Genomic DNA, 23,705 nt, shown 5'->3' with positions numbered 1-23,705 from the left:
CTACTTCTAAGGATGCTAAAATCCTTTGAAAAAGCAAAGCAAAAACAAAACGAACCAAAAAAAATCATTTAAATATGGGAGAAAAAAACCAACGCAGAACATGTGGTAGAGGGAAGCTGAAGGGAACAAAGAGAGAAACACGAAAATGAAAACCAAAACAAGAACTCTCTACGATACTCTGGCGCTTTTAGCTTTGAACAAATCAGTTATTTGGTATCTGAATCATGGCTCTACTACACTATAAAACGTTCCTGCAGCTCAGTGTCTCCATCTGTGAAGATTAAAGGAGACTGCCCAAACAGCACTTTGAATAAGTACTTGGCATGCACGCAGGAAGCACTTAACAAATGCTACTAGCACCAAGCATAAATTCACTCAAATATTTTTTTATTGTCTATTATTTTTAATTTTGCAAGAGCAAAGCAGGGATCTCTCTGACTGGCTAGCATTGGAGTCCGGATTTTAAGAATGTTATCTAATGATACTCTGACTTTCCCAACAGCTTCAGGTCAATTCTCTAAAATGCTGTCTTTACAATGTAAGTAGAGGACCTCGGCATAAGGGATCGCTCCACTCCTTACCTGGCATCAATTATTGTTACTGATATCAAAAGGAGATGGTAGGCAGTGCGCCCTTACACATACAGTGTCTGCATGCTAAATGACAGGTGAACTGAATGTTCGAGATTGCTCTAGAGATCATCAAAGTGACCGGCTACATACTTCCAGGTATAAAATCAACTTTTTTCCTCTGAAGCTTTTGTACATATAAAGAAGCAAAAAAGAAAATATTTTAGCATGCTAAGAGTAGGGCAAGAGAAGTACACAAAAGCAAATTAATTTCTACAAACTTAAACCTAACATCCTAGAATAAGCTTTTGCTCTTAAAAAAGCTGGTCATTGAAAATGCCCCTACAATAAATCTACCGTAAGAAAAAGATTTTGTCTCCTGATCTAAAAACCTAAATATATACTTGTAGAGAAAGATAAAAATCAAAGTATAATACTTGCTTTACACAAACTAGCTGCACAACCCTGGCGAGGCCAGTTTCCCCACGTACTACTACCTAAGTCAGGAGTTACTGTATTAAAGAAATATAAAGCATGTAGGTTCGCGTACTGCCAGACACAGGAACTCAATGAACGGGAGCTCTTCCTTGACTACATGAGGGGTGTTGGATTAGGTAGCAATCAAAGGTCAAAACATCAAGGACCCTTTCTTTCTGCACTTTAATTTCCCCAGGAAGAGACAGCTGGAGCACAGATGTCATGAGTCAAGTCTAATGGACTTTAAGGAAACTTATCACGGTGACTAAAGTAAAAAAATCTTGAATTTCACCTATAGTACGGATGACTACTGCAATAACATTACAGTCCCTATACTTTCAGAAAACACAAAAGCATGTGAAAATTTATGTACTCACCTGTGCAATTTTTAGGCCAGGACTGGCCAACTAGACTGTTTTTCTACTGTTTGGTCTATGTACTTTCAAGAGGTGAGATTTTGATAACTGTGAAGAGATTATTCTGTAATAGTTAAGAGCAGAGAATCTCTTTGAGTCACTAGGTTCAGCCTCAAAACCGGACAGTAAACGTTCATCTCTAAATGATTAATTCGGACCCTGCTGCATTTTCTACTTACAGATTGTTACCCACAGCATCTTATAACAAGGTAAGATACCGTCTTGTCAAAATGCCATTTAAGTAATTCTAAATTTCTAAACGTTCCTTGGGGTACTGGTTGGAGTCTAGAAATCATTTTGTATGTGGCAATTTTGATAGCTCAACAATCTATTCCTGTTATTTCATGAATAACCCATTTCAAACCAAGTCTTTTAAGAAAATGGAACACTCTCCAAAGTAGTTGCTAGCAAGTAGTGAGACAGACAAAGCAGTGTAACTTTCCTAAAGCTAACAGAAGTTTAAGCAGAATCACAGTCAGATTAGGAAAAGAATAAAAGGTGTGGAAGGAAAGACAAGTAGTATATATATGAAAGGCCTCAAAGTTAAGAATTTAGATTTGTTACCATGATGTAATGGGAATGTTGGCATTTGTGTGACAATTATGGCAATCGTATAGGACAAAGAGAGTAGCAAGAGTGTTTCAGTAGGACAATTAGGAAGAGGTGAAACAATCTAGGAATTGACTTGGAAATCACAGAGCAAGTCTTGGACTTGGGGGGTACATCCAGCAGATTAAATATGATTTTTTTCTCCCTTAACAGAACACCAGCTCCAAAAGGGAAGACTGACTTATAACCACTGCTGTATTTTTCAGTACCTATTATATTATCTAACACAAAGGTAGTTCTCCAAAATTACCATCTAGATCTGAATGTAAATGCTGTTGTAATTAGTAAAACACAATTCATTTATGAGATATTCCTGAATTCCTAGCATCTTTTAATACAAGTTTTCCAATTAACTGAAGTATTACAGGACAACTGTTAGTTGTTAATGACTGGTCTGGCATTTTTTCCTACATTAGTGCCAAGTCATTCTCTTGTAAGATTAAGAACTGCCACCCTAGGATAGATTAATTACTAGCGAAATTAAGTAAAAGACGTAGAAGAATAAACATGACTCAATTAACAGAAAATTCAATAGAAGGACCATCAAAATTGCAACCTGTAAGATTAAGACGTGCTTCCCAAACACATAATTCTTTTACAGTTGTGTCTATAAGCCTTTGTTCACTATGCCGGATGCTCCACCTTGTTTCCCCAATACCAGTACAGGGCCAGGAACATATGTACTCACTACGCGTCTGTTAAATGAACACATACTGGTAACTATTTTCAACATTATCAAGTTTCTTGTGATCTGGAGGTACATAGGAGAGAGTGAAAGATTGAGGTCAAGAGATATAAAATCCAATAGTCCTAACAGTGGTTGAAGTTCCTACAGAGGGACAAAGGACAGGAAGGGGACATTACAGGGGACATTACAGGAAATTCACAGACGTGTGTATCAAACCAAGCCAGCAAAAGGCTACAGAAGTTTCAGGTCTGCATCAAAAATAACAAGCAAGGAATAGTAATAGGGAGAAAAAAGGCAACTGAAATGGCATGAAAGTCATTGCTGCCATTAGCACACTGGTTTTGACTGAAAAGCAACGAAAATGATTGGTAATTATGAATCTTCTAGGCAGAAACTAGCTAGATGGAACCCCAAAGCAACAGAGGGGTCTTTAGTTTATCAGATCTCATTTGTAACTGAAGCTGGTCTTGGTGCTAAGTTTAACTAGAGCCAGTCTGACTTTGATTAATACCTTCCAGGTCATTAAGTAAACCCCAGTTCTGATATTACTAAGTTGTTTAATCACCAGCCAAGTGTCTGTATATATTATATACACATACATATATAGGCTGTTATTATTAGAGAACGGACTTTCCCAAAGGATGCCATTCACCTTTGCTTAAGCACATCCACAGGCTTCCTTCTGCAGGAATCAAAGTGAGAGGAAAGGAGTTCTGGTTCTGCTCTATCTTTATTGTATAACTCTAGCCTAGGCAAACCAGGTGAGTTATGAAGTGAAATGGAAACAATAATGCCCCACTTCTAAAACACACACACACACACACACACACACACACAGGCACGCACGCACACAAATGGAAAGAACAACTGTAATCAGAAAGGTGTTTAAAAAAAAAAAAAAAAAAGGATAATCAACACTACACAAAGCCATGGTTATGTATGCACCCAGCATACTTCATGACCTTCAGGTAGCCACTTCAAAGACATAGAAGCCAGGGAAGGTACAAAACAGGGCAACTAAGAAGTATTTACAAAAATAAAGTGGCTTTTACCTTCAAAGAGTAAGAACTCCAATCTGGAAAGAAAGTTAAGACAGTAAAATTGAATTCCATGTAAAATCATGATGATTGCAGATAAAATACCAACAGGCCTGGCTCCATTTTATTAAAAGTAATTGAAAATGAATCCTGAAACTCTAACTAGGAGATGTTTTAAAGCTAGAAAAAGAAACCTCAAAACACAAGATGTTTGTGACTTCTGTCAAAAGTACAAAAAAAGAGAGTAGTCTGCAAAACCACAAACAAGTTTAAGAAGCATTATTCAATGAATGGAGGCTACACAGTTAGCTTTTATTTCCAGGGGCAAGTTGTACAGTTATTCAGTGGCTGTCCGTAGTTTTACTATCACAACACAAAACAGCTCTTTTGCTCTTATTCCTAAAACTAGCTTTTGGCCCCATCTATAGTTCTGAGCTGGGGGAACCACCAGTCTAACTTTAACTAGATAGTAGTATCCCATTTATTCAATATTTCAAAGAAGCCGAATGACATTTACCCGGCAAAACTGTACAGAGCGAGTAAAATTCACAAGGTAGGACAGAGTGGTAGTTAAAATGTAAGCGCTGGTATCAGACCCACCTGGGTTCAAAACCAGATTGGCTACTGCTAGTTAGGAGGCTAGACCAAAATATCTCTGCACTTCCATTTCCACACTTACACTTTACAGGGTTAAGTTTCAATAACTTCAGACAATGACAGCCCATTGGAGATATTCAGTACTAGCTCTTCTGTCATTTATTTTTGACTGAAATTATCACCAGTTCAACACGTTAACTTCAGTTCTCTCTTCCTGACTGAAGTTCCAGCTGGCAGTTATACACCTTAGAACTTTTTAAAAAAGAAAATGTTCATGAGTGAAAAATAAGAGGCTGCAGCTAAAAAGACCGGTAAGCCAGTGGGTTAAACCATATAGTCTTAAGAGACGCGTAGTCCTGAGTGTCTTTTGAAAAGGAGCCATTATTTCCTTTCTTTCTCAACCACCTCAGCAGTCGCTCCTGTCAAATATATGAATACACTGTAATACTGCGACAAAAAAACGTGTTATCAGACACTAGCTTAACCAGGTTCAAAAGACATAATGAAGTATGAAACAGCTTGACCTCGTGACAAACGTCAAGAGTTACAGGGGATCGAGAAAAAAGTTATTTTTAGTAAATCTACCCCATCTGCACGAAGCAGTATCTGTATGTCTGTTTATCTTCAGGGAGGGAAGAAATGTTTCAAAGAACTGCTTAATTCAACCATGACCACAGATTTCTCATTTAGAGGCTTAGTTTTCAGTAACAGAAAAATAAAAATGTAAGGAAACCTACCTTCACATTTGTTCTTTCCGATTCAGACACAAGTCACCTCACCTTTGTATTTTTAGATTTTCTTTAATTAAAAATGGAACTATGTATAGGTTAAAATTCTTAAAATCAAGTTACTCTGACCATATCCAGTGGAAAGTAAACTTATTTTTAGTTAACTAAACAAAAAAAATCATGGACACGATTTACAAACTTTTCTGCTCTCCAGGAGTAATCTAAATCATACACATTATTCATGTGTTCCAATAAAGCACTGCAACAGGAGCACAAAACACCTTTTAAATTTTCAGTGGCATTTCTGGAAGATTTGATGATTAGCACTACTATAAAATTCTATTATTGTCTCCCGGAATCTAATCTGAATTCTTTGAGGATAATGATCACGACTTACTAATATTGTATTTCTAACTCCGAACACATTAAATACTCAGTAGTTGTGAAATAAATGGATGACGTATCAACTACCAATGTTAGGCAAAAACTAAACCTTTTCAATAAAATAGCTAACTTTTAGCCAATTCTCTAGATTTGATTGATGATGTATAACACCAATCCATTTAAAATCCCTTCTTAAGATTACTGTACTTTCTGAAACGAAAAACAAGTTACTAGCTTTCATAATACCTTTCCAGGACAAAATCCAGAACTGGAACTTTTGGTAATTCCTATCATTGAGAGCTCACACTACGGAGAAATAAACAACTGTTGTACACATTTTTGCAATCTTCTAAGGTGGAAAACATCACGTTACATTAATAAAAAGAAGATAAAGAATTTTTAACACCAGAAGACATGATGAAGGCTTACTTTGGGTTGGTTATCTTATTAGATTTAAACCTTTTTTTTCCCAAATGTTTATTGATTCAACAAGCTCACATAATTTCTATACTGAGAATTTACACTCAGTGTTCAGCTGCTAGAGTAGTTACCAAACTTCTTTCTTCAAGGCTACTATATCCATCTACAGACACTTAAATATTCTGCCCTAGACAAAATCTTTGGGTAAATTGTAAGAAGCACTTATCATTGCTTTGATCTCTTGTCCAGATTAAAACAAAAGCAACACTAAAATACTAAACATCATTTTTTAAAACCAGTGACTTTTCAGAAAATATTGGCCAGATCATTATTAATGTGGTATTTCACATTATTAATAACCTCCCTCTGGCAGACATATAGTCTACCCCAAACAAAACCTTGCAAACATTTTGAGAACTAGTGTTCTTAGAGCCAGACCAACTTGGTCAGTTATAAACTCAAAGAAGTGACTTGTGAATTTAGACATGATAAATAAGCCTTGGGCTCCTCCCAAATACACATTCATATTACTATCATGGTGACCTTAAATTCAGGACTGATAAATACAGAGAATCCCTGATTCTGTTCTGAAATACCCATTACTTTAAGCAGTGGATCAAATGACACAGAATTCTACAAGCAAGAATTAACAGGCTTTTAACAAAAATACTGGTATCTAGTGACCTATTTATTTCTATAGGGCTCAGATTTTCATGAAATAGAACAGCAGAAAATACCTGGAATAATCTAAAGCCATATTATTTTATCTAGAAAAATGTTCTAAGACCACCTTTCTTTCTGCATCAGGGGACAGAATATTTACTGTAAGAGTGCATTATGTAGGTTCTCCACACCACCAATTTTAGGGCTGAGCATACTGACTACATTTATGTGTGGTTTTTTTTGTGTTCTTGCGTATGTACACGTACACACACACACATGCACACACTCAGGTCAGATAAATGAAGCTGTTTAACAGACTCTTCCACCAAGTCCTTGAAAAATGCAGAAAGGGCTGAAAACAAATATTAGATGATGGGAATAAGCCATTCCAATATACCAATACTTTAAAAATGCCAAAACACTGGTATAGACAGAACTCAAAAAGGAAAATAAATTTGGATTCTGTGAATAAAATACGTTGAAGTGAAATTTAAAATTTTCAAATAATTTGGAAAGTGGCACCTCTTTCTAAATCAGGTATAATTTTGACTAGGTGAAAAAAATGGCTTTCTCAGAGAACAAAATGCAATGATACTTTGGCCTAAATTTTTATAGATGAATGACAGATGAAAAACAAAACAAATGACAACTATCAACATAACACAGACATAAAAACACATTTTAAGCATCCACGTTAAGCTAGGACAAAACGATTTTAAATTCAAATTAGGCTGGCTTTATTTGAGGCATAACTTTTTAAAAGAGCCTTAAACTAAACGTAAAATTGTTCATAAAAATATAAACTTTAAAGTAAACATAAAATTCAACATTTAATTCTGACCTCACATTATTTGGCCTATTTCCAACCTAGTAGTTAAGAACGTACACTTGGGAGTCTGGCAGAAAAGGGTTTTAATCCTGGTTTTGCCACTTCATAGACAGGTGAACCACTAGCTATATATAATAAATTCCTTCATCTCAATTGCTGAGTTGCTCATATGTAAAGTGGGGACAATACCACCTACCTTAAAGGGTTGTTGGTTACGTAATATACAATGTCAAGCAATTCCTTAGCACAGTGCCTGGTATACAGTACTCACACCATAGTATGACTAACCCACCATAAGAAGAAAAAAGCTTGGCTAAGGAAAAGAAACAGCAGAGTATTTATTTTCTGTACTTCATCTGTATTTTTATTTTTCAAAATAAAATAAAATAAAGTTTGAGAGTCAAAAAGCCAATTATTCTGCCAAATTTATCAGGGACTACCTACCTTCTAGCCTCTCTTTATATAAAAACAGACATACCTGCCATTTCTATTCTTCACGAGCATTTCCCATCTGTTGATCTTAATCCATATAAATTGATTTTAAAGTCACCTTTAAGGATTTTCCTTAATCTGCTTTAGCTTTTCACTGCCCACTCTAGATTTACTTTGATCTCATTAGTGAATATTAACCATGTTTTTTCTTTCAACGTTCTGAAATCTCAAGAAAAATAAAAACACACAGGTATTTTTTAGTAACCTATCAGCTTTCCCTTTCTGAGCTTTCAGAAGTTATTTTATCTTCCATGACTCTTGTAACACACTTCCTGATCTAATTCCTAAACAAACAGGCCATGACATGTCCTTAGCGACCTGATCTTTTTTGCTCTTTCCTATTGTAATTTTCCATTAATTGTTTAAAACTTTATTAAAGCCTGTTTTTCTAAACTCATTTCATTTTTTTGCAAACTATGCTCCTAAACTTTCCTCTGGATCTTGAGCACTATTAATATATGTGGTGGCCTTTCCCAAAGTTTTAAATTTCCAACTGGACCAACCAGATCCTGCAAACCACTGCAAGTATCTATTGCTGGTATCTTTTCTACTAAGGTCTACTCTGAATCCCCAGAGGGGTGTGAGATAATCTATTACTCAAAGTGTAGTCAGGGACACTGGCATCACCTAGAAGCATGTTAGAAATGCAAATTCCTACCCCGTTGCAAATCCATTGAATTATAATATGTATTTAAAAAAAAAAAAAATCCCCAGGGATTTCCACTCACACTGAAGTTTGAGAAATACTGTTGAATGAGGAATTGGGACCTAAACAGTTTTTAACTTGAAAATTAAAATAATCACAAGCTTTTTCAATATTATTTTGACAAATGCAACAAATGATCTCATTTATCTTTTTTCATATTTTGAAAAGTTAAATAGAAACGATGTTACAACTAACATACTTACTCATTACTTTAAAAGAAGTTTTAATAAAAATATTAATTGTTGGTTGTATTTAGACAGATCAGATTTTTCCACACCAACTCTATGTAGGTTATACTTAAATATGATTAACCTGGTAAGGTTCTGCTTAACAGGAAGCATGGAAAGTTTCAATATGACCAGCCAATGTTAAACATGTTTGGTTAAACATCTAACCCAAAATATTTAGTTATATCATAACTTGCCAGAAATATACCCAAGTTGCTCTGACCACACCAATTCAGCAAAATATATAAAGCCCTTTATAATCAATAGGCTTAACAAAAACAATTTTTGATAATATTTTGATCAATATAAAACACAAATATTTCAAAATAACCATTTAGCTGACAAAAACAGTAATGGCTTTTTAAACAATATTCACTGCTGTTTGATCTACTTACATACAAACCCAGACAACTGATACGTGCAGATTTAAAGGATTCCTGACTCAAGTATTGAAAGTATAGGCATGTTTTTGTCTCCAAATTCTATTCAACAGTGCTTGATACAGTATATGAAATCTTTGATAATGCAGTATTTTCATATTTAAGGAAATATGTTCCCTTTTACTGAAAATTGAAGCTGAACTCCTTCCCGCCGCCCCCCCTCGCCCCAATGTCACTATCCTTGACAATACAGGTCCTCACCTTTATCCTTGTAGAAAATAATTTTAAAGTGATCGAACCTGTTATTTTAAAGGCATGACTTGAGCTGTACGATTTTGTAACTAATTTTAAGCTCCTGCCCTCCTAATAAATGGCTAGGCGGACCTAAAAATCACCCTTTGGGAATTTTAGGTAAATAGTTGAATAAAACACTACTTTTGCTTCTTAGTTTTTGAGGAAATGCCTATACATGATTGTGAGTTCAGTCACAAATTTCAAGTGTAGGTCAATAGAAATGTGTTTTTCATAGCTATAGGCAGAAAATAGTCCCCTACGTGAATATAATACACTCCACTGAAAATATCTAATAAAATCTAATTATTTCTAAAACATAAACTAAATAAATTCAGGGCTTTAGGTAGAGCCAAAAGATACCAAGAGCCTAAGCCTAAATCCATTGTCAAAAGCAAGGTCTCTTATTTTTGGAAAAAAACACACCATAAATCAGTAAGCTGCCGATCCTAACCCCAACTCTGTCAACATTCAAAGCGGCCCAAGTTTAAATATTTTTTTCTGTTAGAACATTCCTTCCTGTCTCAGTGAATGATCTGTTGATTTTGGACAAAAGGAAAACAAAAACAATAAAACAATAAAATCTTTCTGGAAAATACTGACCTAGAGGAAGTATTTTGTCTACTCTTCTTATATTAAAACAATAGGGCAATCACTTTTTTTCCCCCTCTATTAGCTCACATTTATTTAACAGTCTTCATTTCAAAGAAACAAGGCAGAATACTCCCTGTGAAGGGTTTCTCACTCAATTTGTTTATAGATCATTAGGTCTCTATCACTTTCCTCCTAGATCTTTTTTTGCTGTTACTGGTACGTATCTGCAGAAAAATGAGCACATTATTTCAAGTAAATTTCCATCTGAGTTGCAAAATTTCTACCTCTTTTGGTAGAAAGAACTCATGAGAATAAGTACTGTATTAGGGCTCTCCTCAACAGAATGGGATCAGTATTAAAAGAGAAATCCTCGTAAAGTTTAAGAATTAGCTCTTGATATGGTACTTCTTGTATATTGGAGACATTTCCCAATGATGCATCTAAACCCTCCAACACAGCCTTCCTGAAATATTCCCTCACCACTTCTTCACCTGCTGACATGTTATGTCAAGGGGTCAAGAACACCAGGGGAATAAAATGCCTACTGAAAACACTGCGTAAGTGTTTACTTTTGTCCACCTCTGTATGTTTTCTGGTATCATTTCCAAATGCCATAATTATATCAGAAAAAGTTAGTGGCAGCCTGTTATGCCAAAGCCAACATTCCCATCTTACACCTGTAGACCCAGGTCTAACCCCCCCCAGTAAAGCTACTTCCTGACACTTTAATAACCCCCTCAATTTCGGCCCTTTTATTTTTACTTCTTCCCACTCCTTCACTACCTTCCTTCAAAAGGTGCCCAATATCTAGTACTGAATCTGAAGACAGGAACTCCATTTGACCACAAAAGTCTCAATTATAGAAATACTGAATCTGTTTTCCACAATTGAAATCAGCACGCCCCACCCAAAATCACCAACACAACATTTTGAACATGTTAGATTTTATTAAGAATATTTAACATTGTACAAATATTCCAATACAGTTATGGTACCTGAACACTGTACCAAAAGCACGATTTTTATTAAACTGATTAAGTGGTCTTGCAAATGGTCCTATTTTGATATTCTCATATTACTGTGTGCATATAGCAATGTAATGTCTGCAGGAGCTTTCAGCTCAATTATATAAATAGCCTTATAACATAGTACTAAACATCTTAATTGGATTCATTAAAGTACAATTCTACCTATGTTACTGAACAAGCTAGAAAAGTCCCTTTTGTCCAACCATCATAGATGAGAAATCAAGAGAAGTAATGTTCACAGGATCCTAACAAAGTTACTACATAAAATGAAAGCCCTTGTTTGTATTTGAGGAATTTAAGTCTTCCCCCGTAATACCTACTTTTCTGACCCCACGAAATGTGTTTTATTGTTAGTATATAAAAGCTAACTAGAGTTTGTACTGCGTTTTCCTTAACTTAGATGAACCCCTCAGAATTACTTGAGTGTTCCTACTACTTACTATAACAAGTTTTCCAAAGAGCACCATTATTAGTGCAATCTCTATCTTTTCTATCACTGATACACACATATAATATGTCAAAAGAGAAACAAGTACCTCAACAAAATAATGCAATTACTGCAATTTTTAAAGTACAATTTCATTGTAGCGATTTACAGGTAATCTACAGCAAGCTTACAGACAAGATTTCAGGACACTAGAACGTTTAACATACATCTAAGAGATTCTTCCTAGACTGATACACTCAACTGAGAAAGAAGGCATAAGAATATCAGGGAGGTTCTTCAGGCATGAATAATTGCTTTTAATCAGACATATTACAATTATTTTTTATGGATTATGATCAGAAATGCTTAGTTATTAAAGGTAATTCCCTTAATTTATACTTTACTATCATGGAATCCTCCATTATGAGAGATTTTAATCTTAAGTAATCATCTAAAAACTGACTCCTAAATTCTACCAGTGTCTACTAATCCCAGCAGCTGTCCTGGGTTTCAGACAAAACACAGTTGTTGACAGATCTGTGGTTTCACTCTGTTCAAGGTCCTAGTGTTTTAGCTATGTAATTTCCTCTTGACCCACAGTCATTATATCAAATGTATCTTTAAAACAAGCCCTCTGCCGTTTATGAAACTGCTAGAACTTTTAAGTTTCATTTTACAATGTTAAAATTTTCTGGAAGATTTAAAAATAATTTCTCCTAATGCTTATTAAACCCTCCATTCTATCAACACCTTCCTACTTTTACTAAAATTGGCGTGCAATAAACATCTCTTAAGATGAACTATGTGTTAAGTTACCCAATAAGAATGCAAACATAATAAAGATATTAGAGGGATTGAAATCACAGTAAAATAAAAGCAAATTTATTGTCTAAGAGACTTTAGAGTCTATCTTGTAAGGTGTCTATTTCGATCACTTAAAATATACCCTGAGTATTTCATTACTTCATACTTGCAGGCCTTTCCTGCTAAACTATAATTTGACAATACAAAGTATGAAGTACTTATTATATGTTCCTATTAAGAACAAAATTATTTAATATTATGTCTTATTTGTCTACAAGGCCAACATAAATGCCCACTTATAAAATATGGGCATCCTCCCACACTTAATGCCCCACTACTGATAAAAAAAAAAATAGGAAAAAAAAATTTCTTACCAACAATTCCACTGGTTATCGTCCCCAGCGAACCCCACCTAGCAAGTCGACATCATGACATGTCAGGTCAGGGCAGCCTCAACCTCGCTTCCCTGATAGTCAGGTGATAAAAGGAAGGAGTTAAAACAGGAAAAGTACACTTGCAGATTTCTGGATAACATCTGAAAATGGTTAAAAAACAAAAACAAAACAAAAAACCCAGAGCTTCTGGTAACCTCTAAATAAAAAATACGTATGTATATATATTTAAAAAGAAAAAAAAACTATTCTAGAAAGATTAACAGTAACTACACTTCAAATTAAATATAAATATTAATTACTGACTAATACATTAAATATGCAGTACTTTTAAGGCTTGGTGTTTGCATTTCAAAAATCAAAACTAATCACAAACTTCTAGTGCAAAAGTAAACATGCTTGGTTAGTGGATTTGTCATTCTGAATTCTCTAGTCAGTCACCCAATCCCCAGGCTTACTCAGAACTAAGTTAACAGAAGCTCCCATTCTTAGAGAAACATAAACACACTTATAAATCCAGTGCACTCTTTCTATAAGGCTTTTTCTTAGCTGCTCACTTAAGAAATGCCACACGGTAAGGGACAAAACTAACATTAAAATTTCTTCCACATACTTCAGTTGGTTTTCTTTAAGAATACTGGATAGCTCAATGTAACAAAATCCTCTTTGGAAAATCAAAACTGCAAATTTTACCATATGTAAAAGTCTTTATAATTGACAAATAATAGCCTTATAGCAAGTATTTACTGGAAGGGTTTTGGTTTTTACAAATAATACACAATTAATAAAACATAGGTATGATTATCCAAATGGGCAGGAGGCAAATGATGTAATGAGTTTCAAGAATATTATGTGGCTTTATGCTAGGAATGGAATTTTAGGTCTCTTCTCTTTTGGAATTTAAAACAGAATTTATTTTGATGCATGCTGTTCTTTTTAAAAAGAGGGTTCACCTCCTAAGTCAGATTTCAAAGTCAAATGAGAGAAAAATTGTCTACTAGCAGAAAGCATTGGGCTTTCTTATGCAGAATAACCCCAGTAACTAAGAAAACTGAAAAACAATTATGCTGAACTTTCGCTTAAAAAACTACAGAACCATAGTAACTCAATTTCCATATCAATTGATCAAATAAACTTGGATTTATTAGAAATCTGGCAACTTATTAGAACTTTTTTGCTTTTAAAAAATTAAAACACCATCATATAAATACATACATTTAAGCAACTGCTATAAATGAGTGATCAAATAAAAATTAGCATTCCATTATGGGGAAGGGGTATATTTATGTCAGTCTCAGGAGGGTACCTATGAAGAGGTTGGCCTCAATATGAAATAAATAGATTTCCCAACACACATTACTGCAGCAGGCTCATAAGTAAAAGCAAATGAATTAGGTTGGGGAACAAAAAAGATGGCACAAGAGCAGGAAATGAAATTTCCCAGAACTCATTAAAAAAATTCATTAAAATAAAACACCTAATGAAAATCTAAAACAAAGACCTCCTCAATGGACGTATTTGAGGTTTATAGATTAGATGGTTAGATTTATTTCTGTGAAAAGTTAAGCTCTTAATCTATTTTCTCTGAATGCTGCTACAGCAATAGTTTACAAGACATCAACAAGGGAAAAAGCTCTAAAATGAGATTTAATGCTCAAAAAGTTGCGTTTTTCTATTGAATAAAATAGCTACAAAAACCCTATAAAGCAATATTAGAGGGACAACTCAGGCATATTTTAATAGATGAGAGTAAAATATTATTTGCAATTAAAGGAAAGGATTTTGACATGGGACCCAAATTTTATTTAGTCTTATGTTTTTGCTAGGGTTTATATTTTAGGATGGGTAGGGGAAGCAAAATAAATTAATCTGTTTCAGAATCACTGTTTTTCCCATTCCTAATTTTCTTCATCGTGACTTTGTAGCTGGTAACATCAAATTTTTAAAAAATACAAACAATTCAAGTTTTACTTGTAAATGCTTTCTTCTTTCCAAGAAAATTCAGGATTATATTTAAGTCTAATTTAGGCTTATTGTTACAACTACAGATTGTATTTTCAAAGTTTAAAAGCAGCATTTAAAGAATATTTGGTGTCTTTACTTGCATACATGGGCATAAGAAAAACACCTAGATCTAAGCTTTACCAAACAGATACCCATGTTAATTTGAAAATACAACAGACTATATAATTCCTTTATGAGTTTCCGAAAACAAAAGGAATATTAATAAGGCCTATTAACTTACTGAATTATATAATAAGTGTACTTTTAAAGAGAAATGAGACATAGACTTTCATCAGTAAGTATTCTCTTATTTGAAGTCAAAAGAGAAGCCATGAAACCCAAAATATGATCTAAGCACATTCATATTAAGTGGCTTATGATTTTGAAATTTACTACTGCTGTCATAAAAGACACCAAACAGGAACAAAACACATAATAAAGGTGTGTCCATTTTAATTAATTATTCCCTAATGGCTTATTTTTATAATTTAACGACATCTTAGACCCACCTAAGAATAAAACGTAAGGGAAAATTTTATGGTAATTTGAAAGTGATCCAGACTTTTCTGCACTGTCAAGGTGGGATTCTTTTGTTCCTCTTATTCTCAAGTAAAACTGCCATTGCAATAATTCAGAATTTCTAAAGGAAACAGGGAAATAGGTGTTATAACTCGGCCAATAAAAACTTTAGCCAGTAGGGTAGTAAAAAAAATAAAATAAAAGTAAGAGGTATTAACAGAAAGTCAGAAGTGGGTATTTTTAAGCCTCTCTTAAAAGGCATGAGTGCTTCTCAAAGCAAATTTACAATTGGAAATTATATTCCTAAACCAGTAACTGAAGTGATAGTCACAATCACGTACGCTAAAATTGATGTTTAGTCCGCAGTGCAATTGACGCCACAGTACTAACATTTTTTCCTGTTATACATTCACTTATCCAGCAAGTAAGTTCTTCAGGCAACAAATTATCCTTTATAGAAAGAATGTGGGTCAAAATAAATTGCAGTCTGCTTCCCCAGCCCCATTTTTATTTAACGCAAATTATCCAATGCCTGCAAGAATGTTCAAAAGCCTTTGAACCTGTTTTTATAAAAATAAAGGATAAAATTTCAAAATTAGAAGAGACTATGAGAGAACACCAACCAATAAAGTGCTATTTGGAATAAATACTAGAATTTAGACTAATTCTCAGTCTGATAGCCACGGTACATATTGGAATAGACAAGAAATTTTGCATGAATTTGATCACTCACATAGGCAGTTATAATTTGAAAACAATATTCCTCGCAAGGATTACGAATAAAATAATGTTTTAGGACACAATTGAATTTGAAATAGGTAATGTTTTGAATAGATTTTTTAGTTTTATTGAAATCTTACATGAACAAGAAATTGGAAATACAATCACATCAAAGAACAAATTGTCACGGCTTTGACGTTTAAGCCAAACAAATTTTGTAGGGCAGATTTCAAAAAGGTGTGAAGTTATAACAATTTAAAAACACAGTTAACCTACTTCTAGGAATGCAAAACATACAATCATAGGTTATTTTCAATACAAGAAAACTTAAATTTGTTTGCTTTAATTTCTTAAAACTACTAAGACAAAGCACTAGCTTGTATTTTTATTTACAGCATACTCCATACTCCTATGTAATCTATCCCAAATCCAAAAAAAAATGAAACTGTTCAAAACCAAAGGTTCTGCAAAATCATGATTTAACAGTGTGCTCAGCTTGTTTTTGAAACTAAAATGAAGCCTGAAACGATAAAAGCATTGTAACCCCCAGAATAAGGGAACTCTGCAAGCCCAATAATGTCCAAGAGCATTTATGAAAAGAGGAAAAAAATAAAAAGACTTGAGTATATATACAATAGTGATTTCTTCAGCCCAATACAAATGGCAGCAAACTGCTACTTAAAGATGAAACAGTTAAGCCAATTTTTTTTTTTGAAGAATGTAGATCTAGAGCCAATCGGATCTTGCCAATATCATTTTCAAGCCCTCACTTGTCTATTTCCACTGTTGCCCATAAGTATCCTGATAAAATTCCTGGTTGTCATTATTGTAACCATAGTTACCAGAATAGTCACCACCTTGTTGAAGCGGCTGCTGAGCGATGGGTTGGGAACCCCAGTTCTGTTGGTTGTTGGTCTGACGGCGCTTGGAATCAGGTTGGTTGTACCCGTCTGCCTTTCTCTTGCCTCCTACATTGCCCCCACGATTGCCCCGAGATCCACGGGAACCACGGCCTCTCTGCTGTTGTGCAGGACCCCCTCTGCCACCCCTAGAGCCTCTTGGTGGTCCCAAAGGTGCCCCCCTCTGTGAATAGCCAGCTCTACCTCTTGGAGGTGGTGCTCCCCGCCCCCTTGGTGGTGGCGGAGCACCTCGCCCTCCCCTTCCTCCTCCTCTTCCTCTTACTGCATAGCCATCATCATAGCCGTAGTAGGGATCTTCATAGCCTCCACGATAGTCGTGATAATCATAACCATAGTAATCATCATAGTAATCTTCATAGCCATAGTAATCTGGAGGGTAGCCATATCCACCTCTCCCCCCACCACGACCCCGACCTCTAATTGGAGGTGGCATACGAGGAGGAGGGTGATAGTAATAATCTTCATACCTAGCAACGGAAGGAAGGGAGAAAAGAAAAAACAAATTAGCTTACATCAAGACCAATCCTAAATTTTTTACTAACTTGATCTCTATTACCAAGTTATTCCTTGTTCAGAGATGTATTTATTAAAATGTAGACTCACGCAGTGCTTCTGGAAGCCTGTCTAGCAGCTTGGCGCTCTTTCCTTTTCTTGTCTGGTGGCTTGGCTAAGACTATTTCAATTTCTTCCCCTTCTATTTCTTTGCCATTCATTTCATCCATGGCCTATACAAAATTACAAAAATAAGTTTATGTTGCAAGTAAACTAGTACTTTAAAACATAATTACAAAAACATGTCTGTGCCACTTAATACAATTAATAAGCAATTTATGTCACAACTATCTTAACTGGCAAAAGAATGTGGGTGGCTCAGTCGGTTACTATTAATACTATTATATTTAAAAAGGTAAAGGGGCTTCGAGGGCTGCCTATCACTGCTCCTTAATTCTAAATAACTAACCCCTCCAAGTTGAGCCATACCAAAGAAGCAAATCCACATCTGGGAAAAGCACCAGTATTAACACAAACTTTTCAGGATTCAAATTTTTAAATAAAAAACATGGCATTCAACATGTAAATCTGAAACTACTCTTCCATAAAAATCTTAAAGATATTAAAGACAAATGACGTTACTGAATGCGGTTGTCAATTAAACGGAACAAGATACTGACCAAAAACTGCCTAGGTTTCCCCCACAACACTTCACCTAAAACATACTTCCCCTGAACAGTTAAGAGCACAGAGGCCAGAACAGGCGTGGACTAATGAAGACTCAAGTACTCACCTGGGAAGCAGTAACCATAAGTATTCTATGCTCTGTCCTTTACCTACGCTGTTCCACCTAACAGCCTCTGCCATACATCAAAGTTCACGTAACTCAGTAACGAGGTACCACCTCCTCACCACAGCTTTTCTGTTTTCTTACACAACCTTTTCTTCTCTGGATGAACAGAATAAAATGCTCTATCTATAAGGAGCATTCAGTGATAAAAAGTATCTGAACAAAGACTAAATCAGTCCTCCTCTACAAGCTAATTCTCCCCTTTACCACATTAGCTTTTGGCTCCTTCACCTAAAGCAACTAAGTCAAGTCTACAAAAGCCTCCCAGATGCTGATAAATTTTGTAATGTGGCAAACCACCCAATCAATTTTTATGATTATTTTTAATTAGAGACAACTATTTATTTAATAAGGACTGAATGAAAATGAGTGTTTAGAAGGTATAAATTTATCAGTTATCCGTGTTTCATACCTTTGGCAATTTCAGAAACCAAGCATTAGATTCTGTACTAAACTGTGAATTTGATAAGCAGTGCTATCTCATTAATTAGTTTCCATCAAAAAGCAAACCAACAGGGGCGCCTGGGTGGCTCAGTTGGTTGAGCATCCAACCTCGGGTCAGGTCACAACCTCACGATTTGTGAGTTCAAGCCCTGCACCGGTCTCTCTGCTGTCAGCACAGAACCAGCTTCAGATCCTCTGTCCCTCCTCTCTCTGCCCCTCCTCTGTTCACGTGATCTCTCTCAAAAATAAACAAACATAAAAAAAAAAGCAGCAAACTAATAAATTCTAACGAGTCAAAGATTCTATAAGGCACACTTTAAAGCAGTACACCCTAGGCAGGAAACAAAAACTGCTCAAATTAGAGGTGGCACCACTCCACCAACAGAACATGTAGGAAAAGAACTAAGCCTGAATGAGTCACTGAGGATTTTGAACGTATTTCCCCAAATACATAAAAAGCTTTTTTAGTGTTTTGTCTTCTTTCCCCCACTAGGAAAGGCAAGAGGAACAAGAAACTAGAAATTTTACACATTAAAAATGATACTGATCCATTAGGAGAGAAAAACAGCAGGGTATTCAGCTTTGATGTCATAGCCACCACACGAAACTACTTTTTTCACCATTTTCATTACTATCATCAAATCAACTATTACATGCAAGAAATATCTCTAACAACTACTGAAACCAGCAAAAGCAGTTAATACTATTAGAATTCTAAAATGACTGAAGAAAGGCAAGACTAAAGGGGTGCCTGGGTGGTTCAGTCAGTTAAGCGTCTGACTTCAGCTCAGGTGATGATCTCACAGTTTGTGAATTCCAGCCCTGTGCTGGGCTCTGTGCTGACAGCTTAGAGCCTGGAGCCTGCTTTGGATTCTGGGTCTCTCTCTCTGTTCCTCCCCCACTTATAATCTGTCTCTTTCTCTCAAAATAAACAAACATTAAGAAAAAAAAAAAAAGGAAGTAACCATTCTCTGAGAACACATCTGCTGAATTAAATATGCTGTACTGTGTGTGAAGTCATGTACAAGGCTCAGGTTCCTTCATAAATCCAGAGTAGTTATAGTACATTCATTACCTGTTTTACCATTTACAACAGCTAATTAATACACCTTGTAATATTTCCAAGGCATCACGCTATCAAACCCTAGGTTTACAAAAACAATACAGAGATTAAAACTACTTGCCTGAAATCACAAGCCCAGTTAGTAATAATCAGGCTTTGAAATATGAAGTCTTACCTGTTAAACTATTACCACTTCAGATAATTAAAAGATAGTTCCAGAGCTCGGCAAAAGCTGAAAACCAATTTTATTTCAGTTTTTAAAGTCATTTTACGGGCTTAGCAAGTTTCAACAACAAAATTCGAATATCAAGATGCAAAATTTCAAAATGTCTACCTTAACAGCTGCTCCTCTGTCTTCAAAATGAACAAACGCATAATCTTTCAACTTCTTCACTCTTTCGAGTTTTCCAAATTCAGAAAATGACTTTTCCAATATTTCTTCTGTCACTGTAGTAGCCAAGTTTCTCACAAATAAAACTTTCACCTAATACGACAAATACACAAAATTGGCACTGGCTACTTAATTTTAGCTGAAGTCTTACACTAAAAGTATTTCTTCCTATCCTCATGGCAACCTTGCCTTTTCAAAAACATTAAATATTAAAAGTACATCACAGAAAGTATGAAAACTACCAAGAAAATTATTGTCAGTTACCAATTTATATAGATTATTGGGTCCTTCTCTTGCCCTGCCATTAAAATCCCTAACACTGTGAACAGAACCCTCAAGGAACCAACACATAATTACTAGGTTGATTCAAAAATTTAACATCGTCCCTCAACACCCTCTAAAACAGTATGTTTTGGGGCTTTCCCCCCTAGAACTGAGTGAGCAGATTCCAAAGTTCATATGAAAAAATAAACAAGAAATCGGGGGAAAAAAAAAAGAACAAAAGAACAAAATTTAGAGACTAGCCCTACCACATATAACAAATTATAACTCTTAAATCACTGGAACAGTGTAGTGTTCATCTGGGTAAAAATAAAAATTGGGGGGGGGGGGGCGCCTGACTGGCTCAGTGGAACACGCAACTGCTGATCTCAGGATTGTAAGTTCACCCACATGCTGGGTGTAAAGTTACTTAAAAATAAAAACTTAACAAAAAAAAGTTGGATTTATACCTCACACTATATATACCAGGATAAACCCCAAATAGCTCAAAAACTTCCAAAGGGGTGGACAGGGATGGGGATGGGGAGAGACTGAAAAATATTAGAAGAAAATAAGGGTAATTCCTTTATGTAAACATTGCTCTAAGGAAGGCTCTGTGATTGAAAATCTATTATATACAGGAGTGATAAAATTCAGCTACTAGAAATAAGTGACTTTCATATGGCAAAAATACCAGAAGTGGAGCCAAAAGACAAATGACTTATATTAGAGTTCATCTTTCTTTTTTAGTATCGGAGCTCCAGGAAAAGGAAAAAAAAAAAGCTCAATGGAAACAAAAAGATATGCATAATTCACAAATACATGGTTCGTATAAAGAAACACAAATGGCCCTCAACATATGAAAAACTTGAACCCATGCACAGGAAGAGAAGCAATCACAATGGTTTTGAGATCTATCATTTACCAGACTGGCAAAATCCAAAATAAGATCATACGCTATTTTAACAACGATGAGGAAAACGGGCCTCTTGTATTTTGCTGGTGCGTGAGTAAAACAGTACCAGGGGAATATGGCAGTATCTTAATAATTACAGATGCATTTACTCTTTGGCCCACAATTTTATCTCTGAGAATCTATTCTACAGACATATCTGAACTTGTATCAACTAACAAGATACAAGCTCATTCATTACAGCATTGTAATAATAAAACATTAGAAACAACCCAATGTCTAGTTAGTTGAACACAGCACAGTATAATCCACAGAATGGAACTATTATGTAGCCATAAAAAATGAGGAAGAGTTCTAAGAGTGGATATGAAGAGACTAACAGGACACACTTTTGGCAAGACATTTTTTCCCTCTTTTACAGCTCCGAAATAGGTATCCAACTTATAGTCGATGTGACACACAAGCACTAGGTCATAAATTGGCAACATTTAATAACTTTTTAGTGGTATGCATAATAATGCTACACTTCCTTAGAGCTAATAGGATAGTGAATAAAGCAAATATAGATCAGTGAATATAGTAGGTTACCTGTAACCATCACGTAAAGTCAGGAAAGAACCTCTAAAAAAATAAACCAGAGACTACTAAAACTGGGTGTGTATCAGGGACAGGGAATATGATAGACGGGATTAAGTAGAAGTGGGACTTCTTCGACTATACCTTTCTTCATAATTTTGATTTTTGAACTAAGGAACTGTATTACCTATTTAAAGAAAAAAATTAACACACTCACTGAATAAGTTGTTACCTTAGATAAAGGGCTATATGAATAAAAATTATCTGAGGAAAGGTATTAACTCAAGGTGAAAAAACCTAACATCGTCCACTTTCACCTCCACCCCCTTTATTTTTGCAGTGTTGTCACAGAGGTCAATCTCTATGTTATGCAGGCCTCCGTCGGTTTACTTTTCTAAAAAAAATTCAACGCAGATCTTTTATTCTTTTTGGAGATGAAACCACAGCAGACTATATAAAAATTATTTGTTGAAACTTTGTTTAAAACGTTCCAAAGGAACAAAGTCCCTTTAAGAAAAATACATTTAGGCACTTAGGTTTTGATTTATTATAAAACTGACCCAAGTTGACAAAATATCTTCCAATGAATTACAACACTGATAGAGTGAAGTAATACCAGAAGCTTTTACTCTTTAGGGTAGGACCCCCCTGGTGGAATTTAGAAAACAATAAAGAAATCAATATTATCCGATCAAATTTATTCAGTAAGTATTATTCAAGTTTATCGAGGCCTCCCTTTCTTTCTGAAACTTGTTTATGACCTCGGAAGAATAGTTCCTCGCATAAAATGTTGACGTTTTCTAACCCTACAGAAAAAAGTTTAGGATGAATTTCAATCTGAAAGGTTACAAGAGGTATGTGAAAAGCGTTGATGAGCAAATTACCAGCTACACTTACATTCTCTGGGAATTTTATTTACCTCTTATAATGTGTAGATATATTACACATGACACATGCTATTTTAAACACGTTTTTATAGAAAAGGTAATACAAACTGTACTGTTTCTACAAGGCAGTCAAAGTTGTAAGGGTTCTTAAGAGACTTATCCAATTCCAATAAAACAGAGAACATCCAAGTTCAGTAGCTTGCCCAAAGTCAAATTGCATTAGAATAAACAAACGGAATTAAAATGTTAGTAAAAAATAAAAATAAAAAATCAGAGCTATTTAAATTCCCAGTCCCTTCCTTAACACAAATCTGTTCAAGAAATGAGAAAAAGATACTGAGCAGCACATCTGAAAGCCTCTGATTCATTTTCAATGGATCTTCTCTTAATCCCAAGAGGTCTGTGCCTACAAAAACTTGATCATACTAGTAAAAACTGGGGCTGGCTCTCCTTCAAACTAGTTAGAGTGAAGACTACTTGCTCAGAACCTGGAAAAAAAAAAAAACCTTTAAAGAAAGACTTCTTAGTCTAAAAGAATTCAACCACTAACTTCTGGCCATCAAAGAGTTGCTGCCTTATTACCAAGAAGGGAAGAGACACACCAAAATACACAAAAACTCACTAGAACCAGCAGAGATGCCACTCTGATGTGTCCCTTCAATCCCTGGAGTCACCCAAATGAAAGCCTAACCATCAGATCTCATGGCACCATTATTTACCAGGCAAAGATCGCAGCAACGCAAGTATAAGATTCAGGAGGAAAGCAAGGGCCTGCCACAGGACTTGCCGTGCATATTTTGCCACTATCACGTAACAGCAAACATGATAACCCTTTGTCTTTCTTCATGGAGACAATACTCTAAGGGAGCTTGACCATTAGATGAAAAAAGTCATAGTATGGTCAATG

At 35.2% G+C, this 23,705-nt stretch overlaps 1 protein-coding gene across 3 annotated transcripts in view; it reads right to left on the bottom strand.

The window, feature by feature from the left end:
- Positions 1–16,100: 16,100 nt before the first annotated feature.
- The window catches only part of HNRNPR (heterogeneous nuclear ribonucleoprotein R), a 32,064-nt gene continuing 24,459 nt past the window's right edge, over positions 16,101–23,705 (bottom strand). For all 3 annotated transcript variants that reach the window (XM_053898818.1, XM_053898819.1, XM_019461757.2), the window contains 3 exons: positions 20,105–20,254; positions 17,525–17,646; positions 16,101–17,388 (listed from right to left, as the gene is read on the bottom strand). In XM_053898818.1, coding sequence (XP_053754793.1) covers positions 16,776–17,388; positions 17,525–17,646; positions 20,105–20,254 — 885 coding nt within the window. In that variant the 3' untranslated portion in view covers positions 16,101–16,775. The remainder of the gene's footprint in view (positions 17,389–17,524; positions 17,647–20,104; positions 20,255–23,705) is intronic.

Source organism: Panthera pardus, unplaced genomic scaffold (assembly GCF_024362965.1).
Source record: "Panthera pardus isolate Hobbes unplaced genomic scaffold, ASM2436296v1 HiC_scaffold_11, whole genome shotgun sequence".
Taxonomy (NCBI): domain Eukaryota; kingdom Metazoa; phylum Chordata; class Mammalia; order Carnivora; family Felidae; genus Panthera; species Panthera pardus.
Note: the sequence above shows the minus strand (reverse complement) of the source record. Positions and strands in the feature narration are given on the sequence as shown.